The sequence below is a fragment of the Tachysurus vachellii genome, chromosome 24 (assembly GCF_030014155.1).
Source record: "Tachysurus vachellii isolate PV-2020 chromosome 24, HZAU_Pvac_v1, whole genome shotgun sequence".
NCBI classification, from domain to species: domain Eukaryota; kingdom Metazoa; phylum Chordata; class Actinopteri; order Siluriformes; family Bagridae; genus Tachysurus; species Tachysurus vachellii.
In genome coordinates, this window is record NC_083483.1 from 7249356 (window position 1) to 7273219 (window position 23864).

The following is a 23864-nucleotide window of genomic DNA, read 5'->3' on the forward strand; positions in this document are numbered from 1 at the left end:
CATCACTGTGTGTGTCTGTGTGTGTGTGTGTGTGTGTGTGTGTGTGTGTGTGTGTGTGTGTAAAAGGGAATACAGTAACCTTTATGACATTCCTGGTGGTATGTTGAATCACTTTGATCTAACAACCATGTGGTTTAGTTAATTATTATGCTTTGAAGTTTCTTAATCATCATTTTCTCTGAAATCATAGAATCCTTTCAGAACCATAAGTATCGAAAGAATCTAGAACCTCAAGTCATGTTTGATTTCAGCTCAGGTCTGAAGATCCTCTACCTCATTATTAAGAATCACGACATGATGTGGTTTGTATTAGTCATCTAGCATGTGCATCAAAGAGACTGGGCACAGTTACATAGCGTTGTTTTTAGTCTGGCCTCAGGCACCGCCGAGTCTGGGCCATAATGACACCTGTCTCATAGCGTTAATTAGAGAGGAGAAGGCACTAGTGTCTGTGTGAGACAGCTAGAGACAGAGAAGACGGTTTTATGGACAGTTTGGAGACTACCCCTACTGAGCTGGTGACCTCAGTGACAGGTGTCTCTTTACTAATATGGCTAGAAAAACACATTTGGTATAACACATTTTTAATATAATTAGAATTAGTGACAAATTCAAAAAACAAATATAAGTATTTACAGAGTAAGACCTTCACCATCCATCTATTCTTCCTTAATTTTCCTGTAGCGCATTTTATTCACGGGGTCACGGGGAATCAGGAGCCAAAGGAGACTTGGGGAACAAGTCAACCATGACTCAAAGCACAATCTCACAAACACACACACACACACACACACACACACAAGCACACACACACACACACACACACAATATGGACAATTTAGTGATGCCAATCAGCTTACAACAGACGTCTTTGAACCTGGGGGAGGACACTGGAGTACCTGGAGGAAATGCACAAAACCCACAGAGAAAATGCAAACTCCATGCACACGGGGGTGAAGGCAGAAAACACCCATCCCTGAAGATATTCTGTTTCTGGGAAAAGTCACATTCAAATTGTACTCTTACGTCTTTGCTTAAGCTCCTGAACTAGCCTTACAAGTGACACTGAGTTAAAAATACTAACTTAAAATATGTTTTTAAAATATTTATCCCTGTACACAGACAATCTATGTCAAATGAGCCAGACCATGTTAGTTATAGTTATAGTATGTGCTTCAATACAATATTGTTAGAAACAACACGTCTTCTAACACTTTAGTGTAAAATACTTTTAAACTGTTGCTCAATAACACAACTAATTAGCGACAAATGGGAGGGGCGTGGTCTGTTGTGGGCGTGGCCCGGTATCACAACGGGAGGTGCAACCTTGTGCACAGGATTGCGCACGAGCCAGAAGAGCACTAGGGCACAAATAAGGACTCATCCATCTTGCAAAATCATAAGACACTATAAGTAGATATTATAGTATAGTATTATTAAGGAATAGTTCTGAGGTTTTAATTAAAGGAGCCAGCGCGGGACATGGCACACTTTTGTGCCAAAGGAGAAGTGATTTAAGACGCAGAAGCAGCAGTGCACGAGACCGGGTTTCATGTCTGCAGTTTGCACGGTTTGTTTTACGGCATGATTCCAACATTAGCTCTTGAGAAGGACAGCTACCCATGGGATGTTGGGCGACAAGGTTTAACCTGCACCTGAAAGCGCATTCCAAAGTATCCGTGTTTTTCACCATGATTATTTTGGTCACTTATGTGTTCTACTGTCTAGCCGGATACTGCGAGTTAACCCCGATTCCGCTGCACGAGCGCAGACTGACTTTAACCCAACTTCATCAGGACCGCAACTCGTCCGACCAACCCGACTTTCTGGCACGCCTCAGCGAAGAAGAGACGAGACATCTTTCCGGGGACGTTTCTAACCTCTCGGTATCCGACAGTTTCGGTAGTAAAGAGTTTCCCCAGGCCATCATTATCGGCGTGAAAAAGGGTGGCACGCGCGCGCTGCTCGAGTTCCTGCGCGTGCATCCAGACGTGCGAGCTGTGGGCGCAGAGCCGCACTTCTTCGACAGGTTCTATGATAAAGGACTCGAGTGGTACAGGTGGGTTCTCATCTCATTCACCACTATGATGATGTTTGCTAAACAAATACAGTATGCTGATGTTCCTACTATTACTCAGGTGTGTGCAATCAGGTCTGAGGAGCAGTGATGTAACAGTGTGAATTTATTGTATTTTTGTAGAAAGAAAAAAAAAAAAGCAATTGATTGCTTTTTTTTATTATCAACTTTTCTAACCTATTTTACATTTGCAGCATTTGGCAGACACCCTTATCCAGAGTGACTTACATTATCTATTTATTTTTTTTATGTACAACTGAGCAATTAAGGGTTTAGGTCCTTGCTCAGGGGCCCAAAAGTGGCAGCTTGGTGGACCTGGGCTCATGGATGGCACTAATAGACAGTCTAGGATCTAAAAGGTATAGGGGAGATGCATGAATGACAGAAATTATTTAGTTTCTTAAGAACTCTGTGACATCACCAGTGGTGTTGGGGCAGATTACAGAGGAACCTACAATAGAACCCACAACCTTCTGATTGGTAGCTCAACACCTTAACCACTAGGCTACCACAATCTTAGATCGAAATGATCTGAAGGTAACCAGTGCCATATATAAATAAAAAGGTGCAAAATAAATAATCAAAAAAAATGATCAAAATACATAACATAAAGTTATGCATGTAAAGTTACAAAGGTAAAAAATGTATTTAGCATAGTTTTATGTATATAGATAATTTGAGCCCCAACAGAACAGGTTATTATTTTAAAATATAAAAGTAAAAACTAAGATCTTTTAGAAAGCATTTTTTTTTCTGCTGGTGGAATAAAATAACACAACAGATATACTTTCTAGAACAGTTTGTTTCTATAGTGCATACGTTTATCAGAATTTGTAATAATAAAAATTAATAGAGATAAGCTTTTATTAGTTGTACAATGTCACCTGGACATGCTTAAGGTAGAGGAACAAAGAGAGAGAGAGAGAGAGAGAGAGAGAGAGAGAGAGAGAGAGAGAGAGAAGTTAAAACCTAGTGGCGAAAATGGATATTAAGGTATATAATATATTTATTTATTTTTCTTTTACAAAAGACCACTGAGTTGGATTTTACATTTACATCATTTAGCAGATGCTCTTATCCAAAGTGACTTTCATTTTCTTTGGTTTTCTTTTATACAACTGAGCAATTGAGGGTTAAGGGCCTTGCTCAGGGGCCCATCAGTGGCAGCTTGGTGGACTCTGGAATCAAACTCTCAACCTTTTGATTGGTAGTCCAGCACCTTAACCACTACGCTACCACATCCCCCTTTTTACAAGCTGGAGGCAAGTCTATCCCAGATGTTAACAAGCTTGATATGTCCTGTCTCAGTGTGTGGAGGAGGAAAAACCTTGCAGAGGAGGACAGGGAAACTCTGTAGTGTTTTAACATTGATGCGTTGTTGCGTTTGCACTATGAACCTTTTAAAGGTTTAAAACGTTCAAGAATGAAAAGATTTTGTATCCATATTGTTTCAGAACCAAAGCATAACGATTGGTTTTCTTTGTGAGTTCACATAATAACAGCAGAGCTGGAAGTATAACCAGAGATCTAATAGTTTAGAAGGAAATCAGCCACATACACACAATCAATCCATCAAAAGAGGAGAAACGGACAGATCTACAGCTGTGTTTGTCAGTGCTGTGTCTCATTTGGAAGCCACAAAACGGGAGTTACTGAAGATGTTTTAACCAAGCTTTAGTTAGAGGTTGGCAATTTGTCCCAGAAAAGGTGGAAACCTGTCCGATATCTTTTAGGAAACATGTACATTCGTCATGGATGGCACTAATAGACAGTCTAGGACTTACAAAGTATAGGGGAGATGCATGACTGACATAGAAATCATTTCCTTTCTTAAGAACTCTGTGACATCACCAGTGGTGTTGGGGCAGATTACAGAGGAACCTACACTAGAATATATACTGGAAATATTTTATTTTAAATGGTGGCAAACAGAATCATACAGATGTATCATCCACTGTGCTTTAAAGCAAGCAGAAACCACTTACTTATCTCTGGGAATTACTGGTAGAGCCTCTGCTAATTATTAAATCTATCTCTCTTTGATGACCATGTAATTATGCGAAGAAATCTATAATTTGGTAGGAACGCCTAAATTTGTGCCAAAGCTGCTCCAGATGTTGGTCTCGTAGCATCAGTTTTTGGTGAGTCTGGTAGAGCCCTGTCAGCCTTCTATTTGGAAACGTTAAGACTGATGTTGTTGACCACTAATGGACTGTTTAAGACTTACAGAAAAAGCTTTTGTGTTTGCATGGATATGACACAACACATCCTGTCTTCAGAGCTCAGTGACGTCACCCTTCCTCAGTGATCCATTGGCAGATTATAGAGGAACCTGAGGTAAATTATCCTTGTTGGGATCTGTGTGTTTTGCGGTTGTGTAAGTGAGTCACTCTATGACTTCCGAATTGGTCGATAAAATTTGGTGTTAATTAGTTAGAGCTGTATAACTAACTACAAGGTCCATATTGTTTCAAAACATTTGCCTGTCTCCAGGAGTGACAAGGAGCCAGTGCTAAACTCCCTTAATAGTAGAACCATTACATCATTTTCAATAGAAGCGTAAAGAAACATTGGTTTTGTTTGCAACAGGTGTTGATTGACCTTAAAGAAATACTATTCTAAACTTATTTAAAGTAGTAAAATGATGTTTTACTTAATGCGGACAGTATAAACATTGGTTGATGAGACTTTCTGGAGTTCTTGAGAGAGACTAGTCTGTAGTTGAAAATTCCACATTATAAGCTTTAGTCAAAAGCAGGATAATTACTTGGTTACCTCTTTTTTACTGACTAAGTAATTCATCCAAATAGATCTACAATTAAACCAAAAATTGTACCGTGTCTACTAACAAAGATGTACAGCAAAAATTTTGTTTGGTACAACATGAAACATCCGTCCTTTCTTCAGAATTGGTGTGGTCACCATCATTGAGTGTGAGTGCCAGAATACAAAGGAGCCTGAGGTAGAGCCTTCTTGTTGGGATCTGTGCTTGTGGTGTAGGGATTTTACGTCCAAATATTTACTTCGAACAATTGTCAGGAAAGCTTGAATAAATGCAATGGCTGGCCAGTACATTTCTTAACAGTCAGAATTTGAATCTGAAAGCCAAAACGTTTAGAGACATGGATATGGCATATAAAACCCTCACCCTTCCCTCAGAAATTGTTGACATCATCCTCATTCAATGGCGCTGTGGTAGATTAAGGAGGAACCTGAGGTAGATGCTTCAGATTGGAATCTGCATGCTTGTGGTTGTTTTTGTGATTCACTCTATAACTGTGAGACATGCTACGGCTCATACCACATCTTATAAATTCTTTCTAAATGGATGGAAAGGTTTTCGTGTCAGAGTTTCATTCAACAACTACGATTAAAAATAGAGTAAAGGTCCATCATGTTTTCATTTTCTTATAGGTTTAGATTGTTTTGGAAAGTCTGAACAAAGTGTTTCTCCTTTACCGCAGCAATTTGGCAACAATTACGCATTTTGTTCATTAAGGACCGACACATCATATATTTTAGCAGTTTAAAGGCGCAGTTAATGTTGTGGAAAGTCCGCAAAACAAGTTAGTTCCTGTTATCACTTATTTTATACACAGCTATAAACAGCCATTCCCTCACCAGCCTCATTTTGTCTCTTGCTTAGAGAATCAAAAAGTGTCCTGAAGACTTTCCCATGGCATAAAACTTGCACTGACACTAGAGACTCCTTCCATGAATGTTAAGAACAAAATTCCTTTTACCAAAACCAAATTATAATTTTTTTGCTACTATATTATTTTAAAATACATTATTATATGTTTTTGTACCATTTATGTGGAGCATCTGCCATGCAGGTCATTGTCAATTAGCTGTTACTATAGAAATGCTAATATATTGGAAGGAGTGTGGTAATATAATCCTATAATTTGCTTGGCAACCAAAATAAAGCAGCTCTGCTATAAAGTAGATTTGACACATAGTATGGCTATTAGTATATATATTTTAATATTATATATATATATATATCGTCGCTGTCGGGCGGAAACCTCGTATGTCCAAATTTGGTCAATTTCATATTTTTTCACATATCGATGCTATTGGTCAGTCCCCACGTGGGTCTGTTATTTTTACAAGTTATTAACCAATCTAAAGCCTTGAAAATAGCTTGAGCGCAAATCTCTTAACTCCATTGGACACTTCAACTGTCCACCTCTTCCTCACTCCGCGGGAGAGCTTCACGGCATATTTCTCCTCAAGAAGAGTCGCAACGAATCAAAACGTCTTCTGAGGTAAATGTCTTCAAAACACTGGGCTCAAATAAAAAAAAAAATCTTGACCCCCGCTAGTTCTGGTGCTCGTCTGAGGACAGGAATTTAGCGCAAGACAATCCACTGCAACGCGGACTAAACCCTGTGTACTGCAGATAAGGTACGGCGTTTTTTTCATTTCCTGAAAAATAATGGTTTTGGAGATATGAGGATTCCGCCCGACAGCGACGATATGTGTGTTTTCTGTTTGTTTTTTGTTTTGTACTGTGTACTTTGTCTAGTTGGTTTTGTTTTGTTTCCATGTTTCCCATCTGCTTACTTCCCATCAGCTATTTCACAGCAAAAAGGAATCATGTAGGCTAGAGAGAATAACAGCTGATCTTACAGCGTAATCTAACACCAATCCAACAATCTAATCCAACATTCCTGATTATTTTGAGCAGTTTTGTTGGAATGGTCTATGTAAGCTGTTGGAATGGTCTCTGTAAGAAAATGGCTCTACAGGAACACTGACCGAGTACACCATCTTGACCAGGAGACAAGTGTAGTGTAGACTCTGGGACTCCAGCAAAATGATGCTTTATTGGAAATAATCATAATTTAACTGCAGTTTTGGATCTTAGATTAATTTCTGTGAAAAGTTATATGTTTTTTGTGTGTTCACGGTGGATTTATCATCTGCACATAGTGGTATTGTACTTAGTTTATGTTTGATTCTGGCTTCAGTATGGCTTCAGTCATGTGCTGCATGGATGTTTGTGCTTGTGTAAAAATCACACAGATTCGCACATTTATTCTTCTGCAAATAAAATATATCTAGAGAGCTTCGTTTCCTCATTCTTGCCTTTGTTCTGGATGATCCCAGTTAGGTGTGTGTTCAGTGTTTGTGTGTCATTGATCTTTGTCCCTTGTCACTCAGGTTGGTTCATTAATATCACTTGCCAATAACATCAACAGCTTGGAGCACTGTCTCATTGGCAAGACATTCAGTCCGCTGCCAATAAAAGGACTGTTTATTGACCTACATCTCTCTCTCTCTCTCTCTCTCTCTCTCTCTCTCTCTCTCTCTCTCTCGCTCTCTCTCTCTCTCTTTCTCTCTCTCTCTTGCTTGCTTGCTCACTTTTGAGTCTCAAAGGACAAGACTGACATATACCTGGATTGATAAAGATTTGAATATTCAGAATGTCCTGTGAATATTTTAGTCGTGTTTGTGTTTGGAATTGTGGAAAATAGCTTGTATATTTTTCTTTTAGCTAGAATGACCTTGTCAATAGTCACACACACACACACACACACACACACACACACATACAGTATGTCATCGCTGCTTGTGTAGAGACCATAACCAGATGCCAGACCTGTCAACACCAATAAGATTGTGTGTGTGTGTGTGTGTGTGTGTTTGTGTGTGTATGGGCGGGTGTTTAGTGACAAGTCAGATATTGAGCTTACCAGCTGGAAGCTGGGGCTAAAGCTGATGATAGTCTAAAGGAATAAAAGAAGTAGTCACTGTGTGTGTGTGTGTGTGTCTGTATCTGTGTGTTTGGAGTTAAACACACGTTTATTTTCACACATTATCACACTGTGTAAGTCTACTATTTCAGTAACAATGCAAAAACACTGTATATTGTTTCTATCAGTGTGACTGTGGTGCTCTTGAAGCATGGCACTAAAACTACTTTATGTTTTAATGACTCCATAAATTCAAAGCTGGTGTGAAAGTTATCTCCAAATCGATTCCATGTGAGCGTCAGCTGCTCATCTCTCCTTACCTGACGTTATTTTTTTAGCACAATATATAACATGAACACTGAACAAAATTTTCGTTTCAAATCAAAAATGTATGTTATCTCAAAAAACTATTTTTTTTTTGGAATTATAAATGTACATAAAACATTCCAGAAAATGGTGAAGTTTATAAGGTTTAAAATACTGTAATAAGACTTAATATAATAAACTGACATGCACAATGTGCAATCATACTAACAGTTAATTTTACACATACACACACACACACACACACACACACACACACACACACACACACATGCGCACTTTCACCAAGATGGAAAACTGAAGACTGGAAAAACTGTTCTGATGATTCTCTGTTGAATTTCTTCTGAGGCACATAGATGCTGGATGTGGTGTAATGATGTGGGGAATGTTTTCTTGCCACACTTTCGGCTGTTAATGTCAATCAATTATCAGTTGAATGCTACAGCCTTGTATTGAGTATAGCCTTGAGTATTGTTGCTGATCATGTGCATCCCTTAATGGCCACAATTTACCATCTTCTGATGGCTACTTCCAGCATGATAATACACCATGTTAGAAAGCAAAACATTTCATGAACATGACAATGAGATCAGTGATCTTTGATGGCCTTCCCAGTCTGAATCCAGTAGATCCCCTTTGGGACGTGGTAGGATGAGAGAATCACAAAAAGACGTTGTTAAATCATTTAAAAATCATAAATGATTGGTGTTATTGTTGTTTATTTTTTCATTCTCTACCTTTTCTACGTTAGAGTGTCTTTTCTATATGTTGTGTCATAAATTGTGTTTATTCTGCATATTTACACTCACAGGTTAACACACTAATTTCCATGCCTTCTATTCTCCTCAAGCTTTTGTTCTCGAAGCCCCTATGGGATCGTTCCCATCTTCCACTTTACGACAAATGCTGTTCACAGGCAGTGTTTTATGAAGTGTTTTCCCCCATACAGGACTGTAGCTTTGCAGTGCTCCCAATATTACATTTCTGTTTTGTTCATCATGATTGTAGATTAGTTGTTATAGAAGGTGACATGATTGAATGGCGATTGATGAATATAGATTTTCAGTGGGGAGAAAAACGTAAGAGTCAAACCAAGGGATCGATGTTTAGACACATCATTAGTTAACACCCTTCACACCAAATAATGCCTCACCGTATGACAATACACAAGGTGACTGAAATTGTTGTAAGTGCTGATACAAGCATGAGATGAATATTCTTCATGGGTAAGCACTAGAAAGAAAAGCATGTCAAATACAGGGTGAAATATCGACATAAACTGATGGATGATCAACAGTGATGCATGAACCTGCTGAAGACATGGATTGCTGAAGAGCCATCGAATGCGTCACACCCTAACAATGGTTTAGTTAAGGTTGGTTCGTGCAAAATAATATGCTATAAACATATCATTATGGTAGTCTACGTAACTTATGAGCAGTGTATTCAGTTTATGTATATTAATTCTAATGATTTATTAAAATGATATTTTAAGTATGTTCTGGTAGATTCTGCTAAGTATGTCCTGGTAGATTCTGCTAAGTATGTCCTGGTAGATTCTGCTAAGTATGTCCTGGTAGATTCTGCTAACACTATTGATCTTCAGAAAGAGACCCTGGTCACCAACATAAAATTTATCATTGACTGATCAGGTTTATGGATGCTGATGTGGAAAAAACGATTATTTCCGTTCATCCAGTCTCTCCATCAGAGTTCAGAGATAGATGACTAACATCTATCTGTCAATACTAACCTTCAGACTTCATTACACTCATATACCAGCCAAGCAAATTGCATTGAGCGCTGGTATCATCAGTCATTATTAAATTAGAGCTGGGTTAGAAAGATTATACGAATTAAGTCGTGTAAGCTAAAGCATATTAAAGTGTATGCATGCAATCATATAAGGTAGTTTTACATAGAGATTCAAAGTTAGCTTTTGAAATGAAACTTTATTAGGATCAAGAGCTTGTCATAGTTATTATTCTTGATGTACAGTAGTACAGTCTTGGGGCTTGAGGCATTATTTGCCTTGTAAATATAGAACAATTTTAAACGTAGTATAATAGGTAGATCGATTAACACTATTTAGAACAGTGCACTCTTAAATTCTAGCACTCATCCTAAACAAAAATAAAAGTAACACAATACATTAGCTCAAGTGTCCAAGCATGAATAAGGTCAAAATGGGGTCAGGGTTATCTGGAGGAAGGTGTGCTAACGCTAAAGAAACCTGAGTGTCTGCTTCACTGAACTCACCTGCATTAAACTGAGTTTTTTAAAATTTTTTATTTATTTTTTGTTTTTATCATTTATTATTCTACTGACCGAAAAATTATATTGACCAAAATTAAACAAAATGGTAAATACAGTATAGGAGGATTTGAGTAAAAATACATTTCATACATAAGTATTTTGATAATTATACAAAAGAATCAAAATGCAAGCAAGATAAATCATAACAGAAACGTTTTTGGGGATTAAAAGGAAAAAAAAACATCACTAACCTAGTTGCATAAGTTTGCACACTTCTGAAAATAATACTTTGTTAAAGCACATTTGGATTTCATTTCACTGAGCAGTGTTTTCGAATAAGAGTCTATCAGCAGGGAACATCATGACGACAATATTTTCCCATTCTTTCCAAAAACTAGATCGAGATCTATCAAATCGTAAGGATGACTCCTGTACACAGTCTGATTATGGTCACTTAAACTGATAATTTGGTGGGATTCAGGTCAGGGCTCCTGGCTCGGGAATTCCTGTGCTGATGTATGCTGGATGTATGCTTTGGCTCATTGTCATGCTGAAAGCTGAAATCTAACTAGCAGACACCTGAACAGGATGTGTGACATGTCAAAACCGGAATTGGCGTCCAACTACACATCCCAGAATTCAGCGCAACCTATAAACATGGCCGCTGAGAACTGTGATTAGCAAACACTCTCACACTCACTCTCACCAGATTAATGACTACACACACCTGGACTCAATCACCTTCATTTAAACGAACACTGAACACACACAGGCATCGCACAGCTCTTTACAGCCTTTACCCAGCTGTTTGATTCACTGATAGTTTTTCTGGTTTCAAACTTGTTATGATCTTGTCTGCCCTCGTTTATGCTGTTTGCTCATCGCCTGAACCTTAGCCTCGTTTGCCTCGATTATATAGATCACTGAGTACCTGCACTTGCATCCTCAACTGCATCCTGACACAACAGGATACTCAGACTGGATTTATCATTAATGTAGTTCTCTTTCATTTTTTTGCAGTTTTGCATTTTCCAGTATAGTAAACTTCACTATTGTTCAAGCTAACGCTAGTTAACATGCTGCATGAAATTACCAACAAGATTTTTTTTTAGTTTTGTATTGATATTGCTTTTGTGCCAACATACAGACATATTTGATTGTTAAACGTTTAACACTCACTGTACAGCTTACTGTTATATACTTTACTTTATATACTTTACTTACTGTTACTGTTACTGTTATATACTTTACTTTATATACTTTACTTACTGTTACTGTATATACTTTACTTTATATACTTTACTTACTGTTACTATTATATACTTTATATACTTTACTTACTGTTATATACTTTACTTTATATACTTTACTTACTGTTACTGTATATACTTTACTTTATATACTTTACTTACTGTTAATATTATATACTTTATATACTTTACTTACTGTTACTGTTATATACTTTACTTTATATACTTTACTTACTGTTACTGTTATATACTTTATATACTTTACTTACTGTTATATACTTTACTTTATATACTTTACTTACTGTTACTGTTATATACTTTACTTTATATACTTTACTTACTGTTATATACTTTACTTTATATACTTTACTTACTGTTATATACTTTACTTTATATACTTTACTTACTGTTACTGTTATATACTTTACTTTATATACTTTACTTACTGTTATATACTTTACTTTATATACTTTACTTACTGTTACTGTTATATACTTTACTTTATATACTTTACTTACTGTGACTGTATATACTTTACTTTATATACTTTACTTACTGTTACTGTTATATACTTTACTTACTGTGACTGTTATATACTTTACTTACTGTGACTGTTATATACTTTACTTTATATACTTTACTTACTGTTACTGTTATATACTTTACTTTATATACTTTACTTACTGTTACTGTTATATACTTTATATACTTTACTTACTGTTACTGTTATATACTTTACTTACTGTGACTGTTATATACTTTACTTTATATACTTTACTTACTGTGACTGTTATATACTTTATATACTTTACTTACTGTTACTGTTATATACTTTACTTTATATACTTTACTTACTGTTACTGTTATATACTTTACTTACTGTGACTGTTATATACTTTACTTTATATACTTTACTTACTGTTACTGTTATATACTTTATATACTTTACTTACTGTTACTGTTATATACTTTACTTTACTTTAAGTATGTAACCTAGTGAACCAGAATTCAATGAAAGAGACTTATAAGCACTTTTGTGCATTGCTTTGGATAAGGGCGTCTGTAAATGTAAATGTACTTATCAGAGTTAGCTCGCTAGTTTGTTGCTAACTAAAGACAGCGTTTTTTCTTACTTTGTACCTTAAATGCATGGAGGTTAAAAAATGTCATATCATGATCACATGATCCTAATATATTATAATATCATAATATCATAATAATAATAAAATAAAAAATATATATAATATATAATAAAAAAAGAGTGTATGTATATATATATATATATATATATATATATATATATATATATATATATATATATATATATATATATATATATATATATGTATTACTGCAAAATACATGCCATTTTTTCCATGATTGTATCTTGTTGATTCCAACGTTTTTCAAAGCAGCTCTAGCATGACCCTAAAGAAATCAAATGAATTTCTGTATTTCAATAATACAAAAGTAGTTTCATACCAAAGGTTTGGTATGGCTGTGATATATTTGAAGTACATATTTCAAATATATGTATCAGAAATACTGTCCAGCCCAGGCTAAAATTGTAGGTGGTCATCTGTAATTGCTAACTGTAACTGGAGCATAGATAATAGCCATTGACAGGTTGAATGCGATGTGCCAAGCCCACACACAATTTTCTCTATTTCCTACATTGTGCCATTGTTGAATGTATGAGTAAAGAGGAAAAGGACGTCATGAAAGGCCCTTTCTCTTTGGAACGCACCTGTGTGAACTCTACTGTACTGTAGGTCTGGGAGAAAATTGCTTAGCTTGCTTTTGTGCTTGTAATTAAGTTTATGATGTGGTCACAGTTTTATTTGGAAATGTTTTTACTCTGGGCAAAATTCCCTCATGAAGAATGATTTACACTTCATGATTTATACTCTGTATCTGGACACATCAGCACAAGGATTGTAACTAATCGTTGTACGTCTATGGCGTGGATGATACAGGAATTTTATCCCTGCTTTATGTAGTTTATCATCATTGTAGAATTGTTTTGTACTTTACGGAATATTTCAGAAGTTTGTTTTTTGCTAATGGGACATGGACGGAAATGTCTGGGGTGGAAGGTTTTGTTATATTATCCGTAATATTCAGTAGACGGTGTCTGTAAGTATACAGTATAACTTCACAACAAAGATGGGACATTGAATGACATGTGTTACATAGTGTTATTTTGACATTATCAATACTGCCATTCTTTAATTGTCATGATGGCCTGGTCAAGTCCCTGCTGGAACACCAGGGGCATTACTGCAGGAGTTTGTTTACTGTCATGTTCCGTGTGCTTTTGTTTGTTTTGTGTGTTCACGTGTATTTGCCCTGGTCAATCCTTAGCACATCTGTTCCTTATGTTTTACTGATGACCTCCCCTATGTATACTTGCGTGAGTCCTCGTCATTTGTCTCCCTGTTTTGTCTCCTGTTTTTCAGCTACTGGTTCCATGTTTTCAGTTTTGTGTTTGTAATTTTGTATTTTAGTTATCTAGTTTTTCCCCCAGTGTTTCCATGTGTGTATAATTTTTTAATAAATCCCCAGTTTGTTATGTCATCCCTGCATTTGGGTCTGAATTTTTTTGACTCATTTGTTTAGTGCCTGGGGGGCACGGTGGCTTAGTGGTTAGCACGTTCGCCTCACACCTCCAGGGTTCGATTCCCGCCTCCGCCTTGTGTGTGTGGAGTTTGCATGTTCTCTCTGTGCCTCGGGGGTTTCCTTCGGGTACTCCGGTTTCCTCCCCCGGTCCAAAGACATGCATGGTAGGTTGATTGGCATCTCTGGAAAAAATTGTCCGGAGTGTGTGAGTGCGTGAGTGAATGAGAGTGTGTGTGTGTGCCCTGCGATGGGTTGGCACTCCGTCCAGGGTGTATCCTGCCTTGATGCCCGATGACGCCTGAGATAGCCACAGGCTCCCCGTGACCCGAGGTAGTTCGGATAAGTGGTAGAAAATGAGTGAGAGAGAGAGAGTGTGTTTAGTGTTATTGTTAGTGCAGTGACAATGGTTCAGTGAAACAGTCAGAAAGAGCTTTTCATGTTTCTTACACATAGTTACCCAATGACATTCAACCTGGAGACCCTGGAGTGTTTCCCCAGGGACTCAGGGAAAAAGGTGGAGGACATCCTGGATGGGGTGCCAGCCAATCACAAGGCACAATCACACATACACTCACACATCTGTTCACACACTACGAAACATTTAGAGATGCCATCCAGCCTACAATGCTTTTCTTTCTACTGGTAGAGGAAACTCTTTAAACCGCAAACATTTATATTAATGAGAAATTCAACATAGATGTTCCATAATGGAACTAGACCTCTGGTGGTCTACGGTGTCTCTGTGTCTCTGTCTCTGTCTCTGTCTCTCTCTCTCTCTCTCTCTCTCTCTGTCTCTCTCTCTCTCTCTTACAAACACGTACACACACACACACACACACACACACACACACATTTTTTCAAAACAGCTGGATACAGACATGTCTTTGGCTAATGTTTTCCAAGGATGAGAAGTCTCTTAGGGTGGTCTGCTCAACCACGTCCAGAGTCGCGGCTTCCTTCAGTCCAGTTCTACTATTTCATTAAGGAATCTCATGGCCGTTTAGGAATTTTAGGAATTTTTTGTGGTGCACCTTCATCCTGGCAGAGAGGCTTCTAAATAGGAGAATCGCAGATTAATTCTGCTTGTTTTATACATTTCAACTCTATTCTTCACATCTGTTAAACCAAAATGCATCAGATTTCCAGATGTTTGTTGGAAATAAGCTCAATTAGAACTTCGGACAAGAAGAGGAAATGAAAACGAGGAAGGAGCAACAGAACATCCTTCCTAATTAGCCTGTAGGAATTACTCATACGGATGTTAACTTCCTGTTTATCTCTTCTCGAGCATTAAAGAGAAAAGCCTTGTTGGGTGTAACAAAGCAAGACCGTGAACATGATTATGTAACATGGTAGCAGAGATTGTTATCAGATGGTGAGATCACAATGTTGATTCCGTGAGGAGGAGGTGGTGAGTTTTAAAGCCTAACAACGGGACTTTTCCTCTGTCTTGTGAGGTTATCGGGGTCTGTAGTCAAAAATACAAATTGAGTGATGACCTCTGTCCCGTTGAGACAGACACACACACACGCGCGCTCTCTCTCTCTCTTAACACTGCAGCTGGTGTTGATACTGATTTTCTCATAAGATAGCAAAGACACACACACACACACACACACACACTAGTGGAATACACACTATTTAATAAACTGTTTATAATGTATCCTTGTGTTATGCAGTGATGTCAGTCTTAGTATATTTTGGTCCCCTGCATTTATTTCAATATGCCTTTTGAAACGCCCTGTTTTCATTAACAGGAGTACAAAATACAGTACACACACACACACACACACACACGCTCGCGCACGCTGCACTGCCATTAAGTGCTGAGGTAGTGTCTTATATGATCTGATGACACAAACCCTAAGGCTTGTATTTAAGGGCTAATGTCATGTCGCAGCCTTACAATCACTTTAATCTGCTTCCTAAGATTTATCCAACCCAGATTATTAATTCTTTGCCCTTTTAAAGCCTGTGTGCTCATAACTAAACACGCTAGAAACACAAAGCCTCATTCCTCTTCCATGTTTGTTTAGTTTTTATGGCCGTTGCTTGTTGCATTACCAGCTGACTTTTAATTGCATCTTCCAGTCTCTAAAAGCTTCTATTTGCCTCTGTAATGACAAGCCGGTGTCCTCCAGAGTACATTTACAGTGCACTTAGGCGGATACCATGTTTACATGAGCTGCTTTAAAGGCTTTTGGGTGGTTTCTCAACAGATAATGAAGGAGAGTGTGGATAATTGAGAGGGTTCTGATGGTGGGAACCCGTCTTAGTGAGTAGTGTCCCAAATGACATGGCAGCGAGGGAATCTTTCCCTAGTGCTCTAATGTTTCTGAGAGACACAAGACTACTCTAAGACAGTGGTGTTCTGTCTTGGTTTGAGAGATCCTTAGAGGTGTAACGTAACGAAAGGCTAAAGAGTCTCGATATTAATTGCTGCTAATTGATACCACAGTGCTGTTGAATTCTCGTTGGTGTGGATTAGTTTTTGACACTACTATAGTAGTACAGTAGGCTTTAACATGCTGAAAACAATGGCTTTATATTAATGAAATTCTTTATGGTTCTTCTTTTTCGTACAGGGACTTCTAAGTCAGCACAAAATCTAAGGTTAATAATAATAAAAAAACTTTTTTTTTTTACAAAAACTGCGTAAAAAAATAAGAAGATTATTTAAGCATAAGTGTTTCAAGCTTTTTGTAACTTGTAAACAACTTACAAACAGTTCCCAAAAAAAAAAAAATGATTGACACATTACTGTGGTATAAGAGGGATAACACTTTGGGCTATGCTGGTATTGTTGTGATAAAACCCGATACAGTTATCCATCCCTTTGCGTTATAATGATAAAAATCCCTCAACATAGTTCATCCCTAAACATCCGACTCTAGAATGCAGTCACAAGCTGCTTTTCCACCACCACCTTCCTCTCTGTTCCCAGCCGGTTCCTATCTGAAGCCCATTATTTCCAGATGTGGCACGAGACCTCTAGGGGAGCATCAGACACTCAGGGGTGTGTCGTCTGGATCAGTTCCTCTGACAAAAAAGACAGAAAATAAAGGCAAATAGGATAGTTTTGCCCTTCAGGCACAGCAGTTTTCACACAAGTGCCAGTGGTATGAGATCTGAGAAGATCCTGTTTAAAGAATCGGTCAGTTGACTCTTCTGGACGTTCCAGTTTTTTAAAAGGAAAACTGTATTACGTAATTTATGTCTTTGGGTTTATGAGTGTTGTGGTACTGGAGCATGTGGGCAATCGGTAGGTAAATAATGTGTAATCAATAAAAAAACTTTAAACAATAAAAAAAAAAAAAATTGTATTGAATTTAAAAAAGAATCAGTGAGCAACGTATTCTGGTTTCGGTCAAATCTCCAGTAACAGTTTTCATCTAAATCATATTATTGCTGTTTGCTAATTTTAACCAAATATTCCTTTGAGCTAACCTGCGATTTGTTGATCACCTTCCTACCCTTAAGAACATGCCTGATTTTGGTCTTATGGGCTCCTAATTAGGGCAGTGTCTTGAAGGAGTCTTCAAGAGGCTAATTTCTTCAGTCTCATGTCCAGTCTGCTCACAGCCTCCAATTGCATATTCATTTCACAATGCCACAAACTTGGCTACTTGCTAGTAAACAGAACGCTATCTGACAGCCAGGCTTCATGCTGGTACACACATCTGTGTAGCTTTTCCCTGAGGCTACCATTACTGACCCACATACTAACCGCTAACGCTACACTAGGTGTGATCAAAACAAACAGCGCAGTTGCTCGCTTGCTTATCACTCGAACAGCTGGAGATGCCTCTCGATAAACAACAGCTATGCTTATAACGTAAGAGATCCAAAGAAATTACTGTGGAATAAAAGATTATTTAGCGATGGTGGAGTTTTTTTTTTTTTTTAAATCTTTTCAGCTTTGAAGATGAAGAGGTGAGACGGGTGAGTGCGTGGGCCTTTTTCCAGAGCTGGCAGAGCGGCTCAACTATTCGCTGATTACATGCTTCCTCTCTCCAATGTAAACACCATGTCAGTGGACAAGGCAAGCACCACTATGGCTTCCATTAGCTTGATTGCACTGGTTTAAACACACACTTAAACATGTGTATGCACACACAGACAAACAGTGCTAACACTCGAGAAACTGGGCAGAAAAACAAAAAATGAACCCACTAATTCTGAGAGAAACGAAACTTCCTGCTTTCCTTTGTATCATTACATAACATCATTGGAACAGTTGCAGAGTTTGCGTGCGATCTTTCTTCAAAAAATCGACTCAAACTTTATTAATTTACAAAGCGTGAATTGTTACGGATTCATGTTGTCGCCATCTGTAAACAGCCGATCCTGTTTTGTGGAAAAGAGCTTTGTTTTTCGAAAGACACAGCTAGCTTTCTTAGTTTTAATGAAATAGAAAGATTTCCGGAAAGGACAGGAGTTAAAAAAGTTGATTAAAGTTTTGTGAATTGTTGTTTTTGGTTTTCCATACAAATTCAGCAGCAGAGTTGGGTTTCATCTAGTTTAGGTAAAACCTCATCGTATTTAGAACGTGATACAGATACAGAGAGCTAAATATATTGCTCTGTAGGCTGTACATTGTACTGTATAATCCCTGTAGGATTTTGCCTATTTTGCAGAAATGAACAGAAAACAGATATTCCGAGCAATTTTTTCAAATTATCATAAATTTTCCATGAACACAAATTTGAATATGAGTATCGCTATCATAGAAAGTAATTACATACTGTATGCAGCTTCACTGGTAGGAGCCTAAAAGGAAAATTTCGACAAAAAAAATAAAATAATAATAATTCCACAGGTTGCACCGTAAATTTTGAAAAAAAAAAGAAAAGCAGCAGAAATATCAAACATTTTTTACTTCAACAATCATAGAAAAACTCTGAATCTGTCAGTCAATATAAAATCCTGGAAGCACATCTTCTATCTAAGGGAGAAACGTACTGTAGTGTTTATCTTGTCTGAAAAGGTCTCGTGGTCTGTCACTGTGATATCTGTGTACCGATCTATGATACCTACTGTACAGTAAAGCCAATCAGGTTAAAATATTCAATATGAACCTCATGTTGGTGACATGCTGGTTAATTACAGAGCTGGAAAAAATAAAAAGCATATAGAAACAGGGGACTGCTTACCACAGGCAGATTGCTCTGCCCAGACAAACCAGAAGCTAATCTGCCACACATGCTCACGATGGAAATAATGAGACACGGTTGTGCACGTGACAAAGGAACAAAACATTTCTTTGCATAAAATAACATCAACCCTGCAGATATGGTTTCAAAGGAATATTCCCTCAGAGAGAAAAGAGAGGAAAAGAGGAAAATGGTGATGTTAGCTTTCCCAGTCAGTGTTGGAGGTCAGTGGTCTTAGTAGCAGAGCTTAGAGCTTAGACAACAGTTTCGGTCTTCTGACGACAGCAAGGACTGCCTCAAATTAGCGAAGATAGGAAATTGGAAAGATCATTTAGAAGCTTTTTGTAGGAAATCCCACAGGAAATTACTGCTAAGAGATTCTTTGAGGTTTTGAGGAACGCTCCTTTAACCAACCAGACATTTCATTTGTAGCCTCTCGTTCTCACTGACCTTCATGTCGCAAGCCTGACAAACTAACGAAGGAAGTATCATTTCTGTCATTGCAAAGCCTCGGGTTATTAAAAGAAGTACCTAGGGAAGCCAATTTGGGTGGCCCTAGGGAGGAAGATTATTGTGTGATATTTATTATTAGAAGGGAAATGAATATTTTTGAAATGCAAAACACTGCAAAAGTTGTAATCATTTTCAAAGCTGGCTTTTTAAATGTGTGACAAATGTAGTTTAGACAAATTAAATAATTTCACTTCTGTGAAGCTTCTGTTCTGAAAATCACATTTATAATTAATAATATATAACATCTTTAAATTATACATATCATTTAGAAATCGTATAATTCCTAAAAACAGTTTATAGCAAGAGTAAACACTAGAACAGCCACAAAACCACAGAAGAGCTTTCCATTTTATTTTTTGTTTTTCTTGGCACGCAGAAAAATAGGACTTCAATTCCATCTTCTTTTAAAGAATAACATTTTTGATAGTTTCTATATGTTTTACCTTGTCTAGAAATACAGGAGCATTTTTGGAAAAGGCTTTACAAATGCTTTAAAATGCTTTTACATCAATATTATTATTCATTTTATTAATTATATTTAGGGGCTTAGCGGTTAGCACGTTCGCCTCACAACTCCGGTTTCCTCCCCCGGTCCAAAGACATGCATGGTAGGTTGATTGGCATCTCTGGAAAATTGTCCATAGTGTGGGATTGTGTGAGTGAATGAGAGTGTGTGTGTGTGTGTGTGCCCTGCGATGGGTTGGCACTCCATCCAGGGTGTATCCTGCCTTGATGCCCGATGACGCCTGAGATAGGCACAGGCTCCCCGTGACCCGAGGTAGTTCGGATAAGCGGTAGAAGATGAATGAATGAATGAATGAATGAATGAATGAATGATTATATTTATTATTTATTTGTATCCCCAAAATGAATAGGAAACTAATCCAGACAAGCAAAGGAGAAATCAGGAGATTTTTGTAATATTTATTGTCTTAAAGCCATCAATACATTTTTAAGTATGTATATATTTTTTTGATTTGAAACTAAAAAAAAAAAAATGCATTAATGTTAAATGAATGAACACATACAGTACAGATCCATCAATAGCCTTAAATTCATATCGAGGATGTAAAACAATAAAGATACCAATCTGAATATTTTATACAGGGAATAGCAGATTTTTGATAAATCTGTTTTTATATAATAGTAGTAATTCATTCTCATGTTAACTTGTACTCTTACATGTCTTTTCTGCTTTGAGACTAACAGAGTCTGTTGAAATGTTGTAGAAACCTCATGCCCCGTACTCTGGAGGGACAGATCACCATGGAAAAGACCCCCAGTTACTTCGTGACACGAGAAGCCCCTCGTCGTATCTTTACCATGAACCACAACACTAAACTGATCGTTGTTGTGCGGGACCCGGTCACTCGAGCTGTATCTGATTACACACAGACTCTCTCCAAGAACCCCGGGCTTCCCTCCTTCCAGAACCTGGTCTTCAAAAACTCCAGCACGGGCCTCATTGATACATCATGGAGCGCCGTGCGTATCGGAATCTACTCCAAGCACCTGGAGAACTGGCTGCGGTACTTTCCTCTCTCGCGCTTGCTGTTCGTGAGCGGGGAGAGGCTCGTAACAGACCCAGCGAGCGAGATGGAGCGAGTGCAGGACTTTCTGGGCTTGAAGAGGCTCGTCACCAACAAGCACTTCTACTTCAACCAGACTAAAGGCTTCCCCTGTTTAAAGAAGCCCGAGGGGAGCAGCAGGCCGAGGTGTCTTGGCAAATCAAAAGGCAGAGCTCATCCTCACATACCATCTTATGTGTTGTACAAGCTCAGGGACTTTTACAGACCTTTCAATATGAAGTTTTATCAGATGACAGGCCAGGATTTTGGCTGGAAATAAAAGAAAAGTTAACCAGATCACAATGGTTAAGACTCCAAGGATTGCCACTGATACTGGTGGACCTTTAAGCGAGGTCCTTCAATCCCACATGTTTCAGGGGTTGTACAGTATAAGAGCTGACTGTGAGCACTGAAGCCCCAGAAAGGACATCAGAATGGACAAAAAGCTAACAAATTTCCCCTGGGAATGCTTAAGGTATGAATATTAAAGTACTGGGTGTAGGAACCTATTCCTGTTCGATTCAGTGATTATTTTTATTGGTCAACACCATCCCAAAAGCTACTCTTTTTTTTATTTATCTTTTTTTTTTTAATGATGACATGTTGTTATTCCAGTATAAACAGTCAAAATGGTTGTACTTAGTAATCACCTGACTTGTATTAGAAGCAGGAGACAATTTTTACTATTTTGACAGTTCCTTTTTTTTTTTTTTTTTTAAAGAAAAACAAATAAATAAATAAATGTTAACAATCACCAATCACCCACTCAGCCTTTCATCTCAGCCGTGAACACCGGAACCATTTTCTTCCCAAATCTTTAGAAAGAACGATGAACTCATACGTGTAGTAGCGCACTAGCTTATCCTTTCCTGACACCATTGAACATGGAGTTATTCAGGTTGCATTTCAATTTAAGAATGAAATTTCATTGTGTCTAATGATTATTGTACAACATGATGTTTGGGGAGATCTCTTTGGTACCTAGAGGACAATACTAGCAGATAATATTTTTCTACTTTGTAGAAGTGTTGCAACCTGGAATTGAAATGATTTAAAATGGGTTTGTATGTCATGAATCTTAACAGATCACAATTGTGTGTGTTTGGGAGGAAATCACGGTGGTGGTAGCATCGTGTTGAAAGTTTCCCCCTAGTTCTTTGTTGCTTCGTGAGTTAATGCCCTCCTTAATTGTATCTACAGGAGGATTGCTTTCTCTAGGCAGAGCCATGGTTGTGCTGTGTTTTATTAGTTGTTTTTTTTTTCTGAAAAATTGACAGAGTGCATATTCTAATTAAAAACAAACCTCAATGTTATGTTCAGAGTTTGGAATTTTTTCATACCCGAGCACTGTCTGATATTTCCAGTACGTTGTTGACTTGTTTTGATAATCTTCATGATACTGTTGGTTCAGTTACTGTATGTTCTCTGAGAAACTCTGGGGTTGAGCACGAGCAGGTGTATGAACTGTAGATCATGAGACACTTTAATTGCACACAGGTCAGCTCAGGTCAAATAACTGTAAATAATATACAATCACTAAAAACTTTCTGCCACTTAAATATTATGGGCTGCTTCATGTGTAGTCTATTATTTTATTTCCATGTTCCACTGTTATACACTATATCATGTGGAATTGTGTGTGTGTGTGTGTGTGTGTGTGTGTGTGTGTGTGTGAATACTTACGCTAACCACTGTAGGTCAGAAACTAAAATGTACCTCCTATACTGTAGGTCACAATTTAACATGGTCTCATGATTGTGAACTTTTAATGGGATTAAAAAGTGAAAATAAAAAAAAACTCTATAACTTTTTTTTTTAAACCAACCATCAATCAACAGCTTGTTAATCATGATATAAAAGCTATACATGAAGAAATGCCCTCAAATCATTCTCTTTAAAGGTTTAATACATAAAAAGACACCACTTTAGTATCTCTAAATGAGTGAAAGCATATTTTACTGAACTTCTGCATTGCTCTGAGAGTTGTGTTCATTTCACTAATGCATGGCACAGACAGATTTTTTTTTTCTACAGGCCTTACGAAGAAGTGGACAAATCCATTTTGCTGCTATTCAAAGTTTAATATTTGTTAATGTTTAAATAATCGAATGTCCGCCATTTAATGGCTCTCGAGCACTCAACCACACCCTAGATTTTATTGCGTTAAATGTACCATTATTCCATTTTTGCCATTAGTACGTCTCTAAACGTGATTCTGCAGTCTTTCTCCAAAGAGTACACAAATACATAGTCATAGGGCAAAAATATATCAGATGAACGAGTCTTATGATGATCTTAAAAGAACAATAAATGCCATGTTTGCATTTTATTTGGCAGCAGATTTAAAGCATCAGAAACAAACAATTTGTCTTTTTTTTTTTTTATCGTTATATCCCATTTTA

At 37.4% G+C, this 23864-nt stretch overlaps 2 protein-coding genes across 2 annotated transcripts in view; one reads left to right on the forward strand and one right to left on the reverse strand.

Moving 5' to 3' along the window:
• irs2a (insulin receptor substrate 2a) overlaps positions 1-23864 on the reverse strand; it is a 374597-nt gene that overhangs the window by 103383 nt on the left and 247350 nt on the right. The gene's annotated exons all lie outside the window — the stretch shown is intronic.
• si:dkey-121b10.7 (heparan sulfate glucosamine 3-O-sulfotransferase 3A1) lies at positions 1366-23864 on the forward strand. The gene is made up of 2 exons (XM_060860261.1): positions 1366-2059; positions 21124-23864. The coding sequence occupies exons 1-2, from the start codon at positions 1623-1625 to the stop codon at positions 21740-21742; spliced, it is 1056 nt and encodes a 351-aa protein (XP_060716244.1). The 5' UTR covers positions 1366-1622; the 3' UTR covers positions 21743-23864.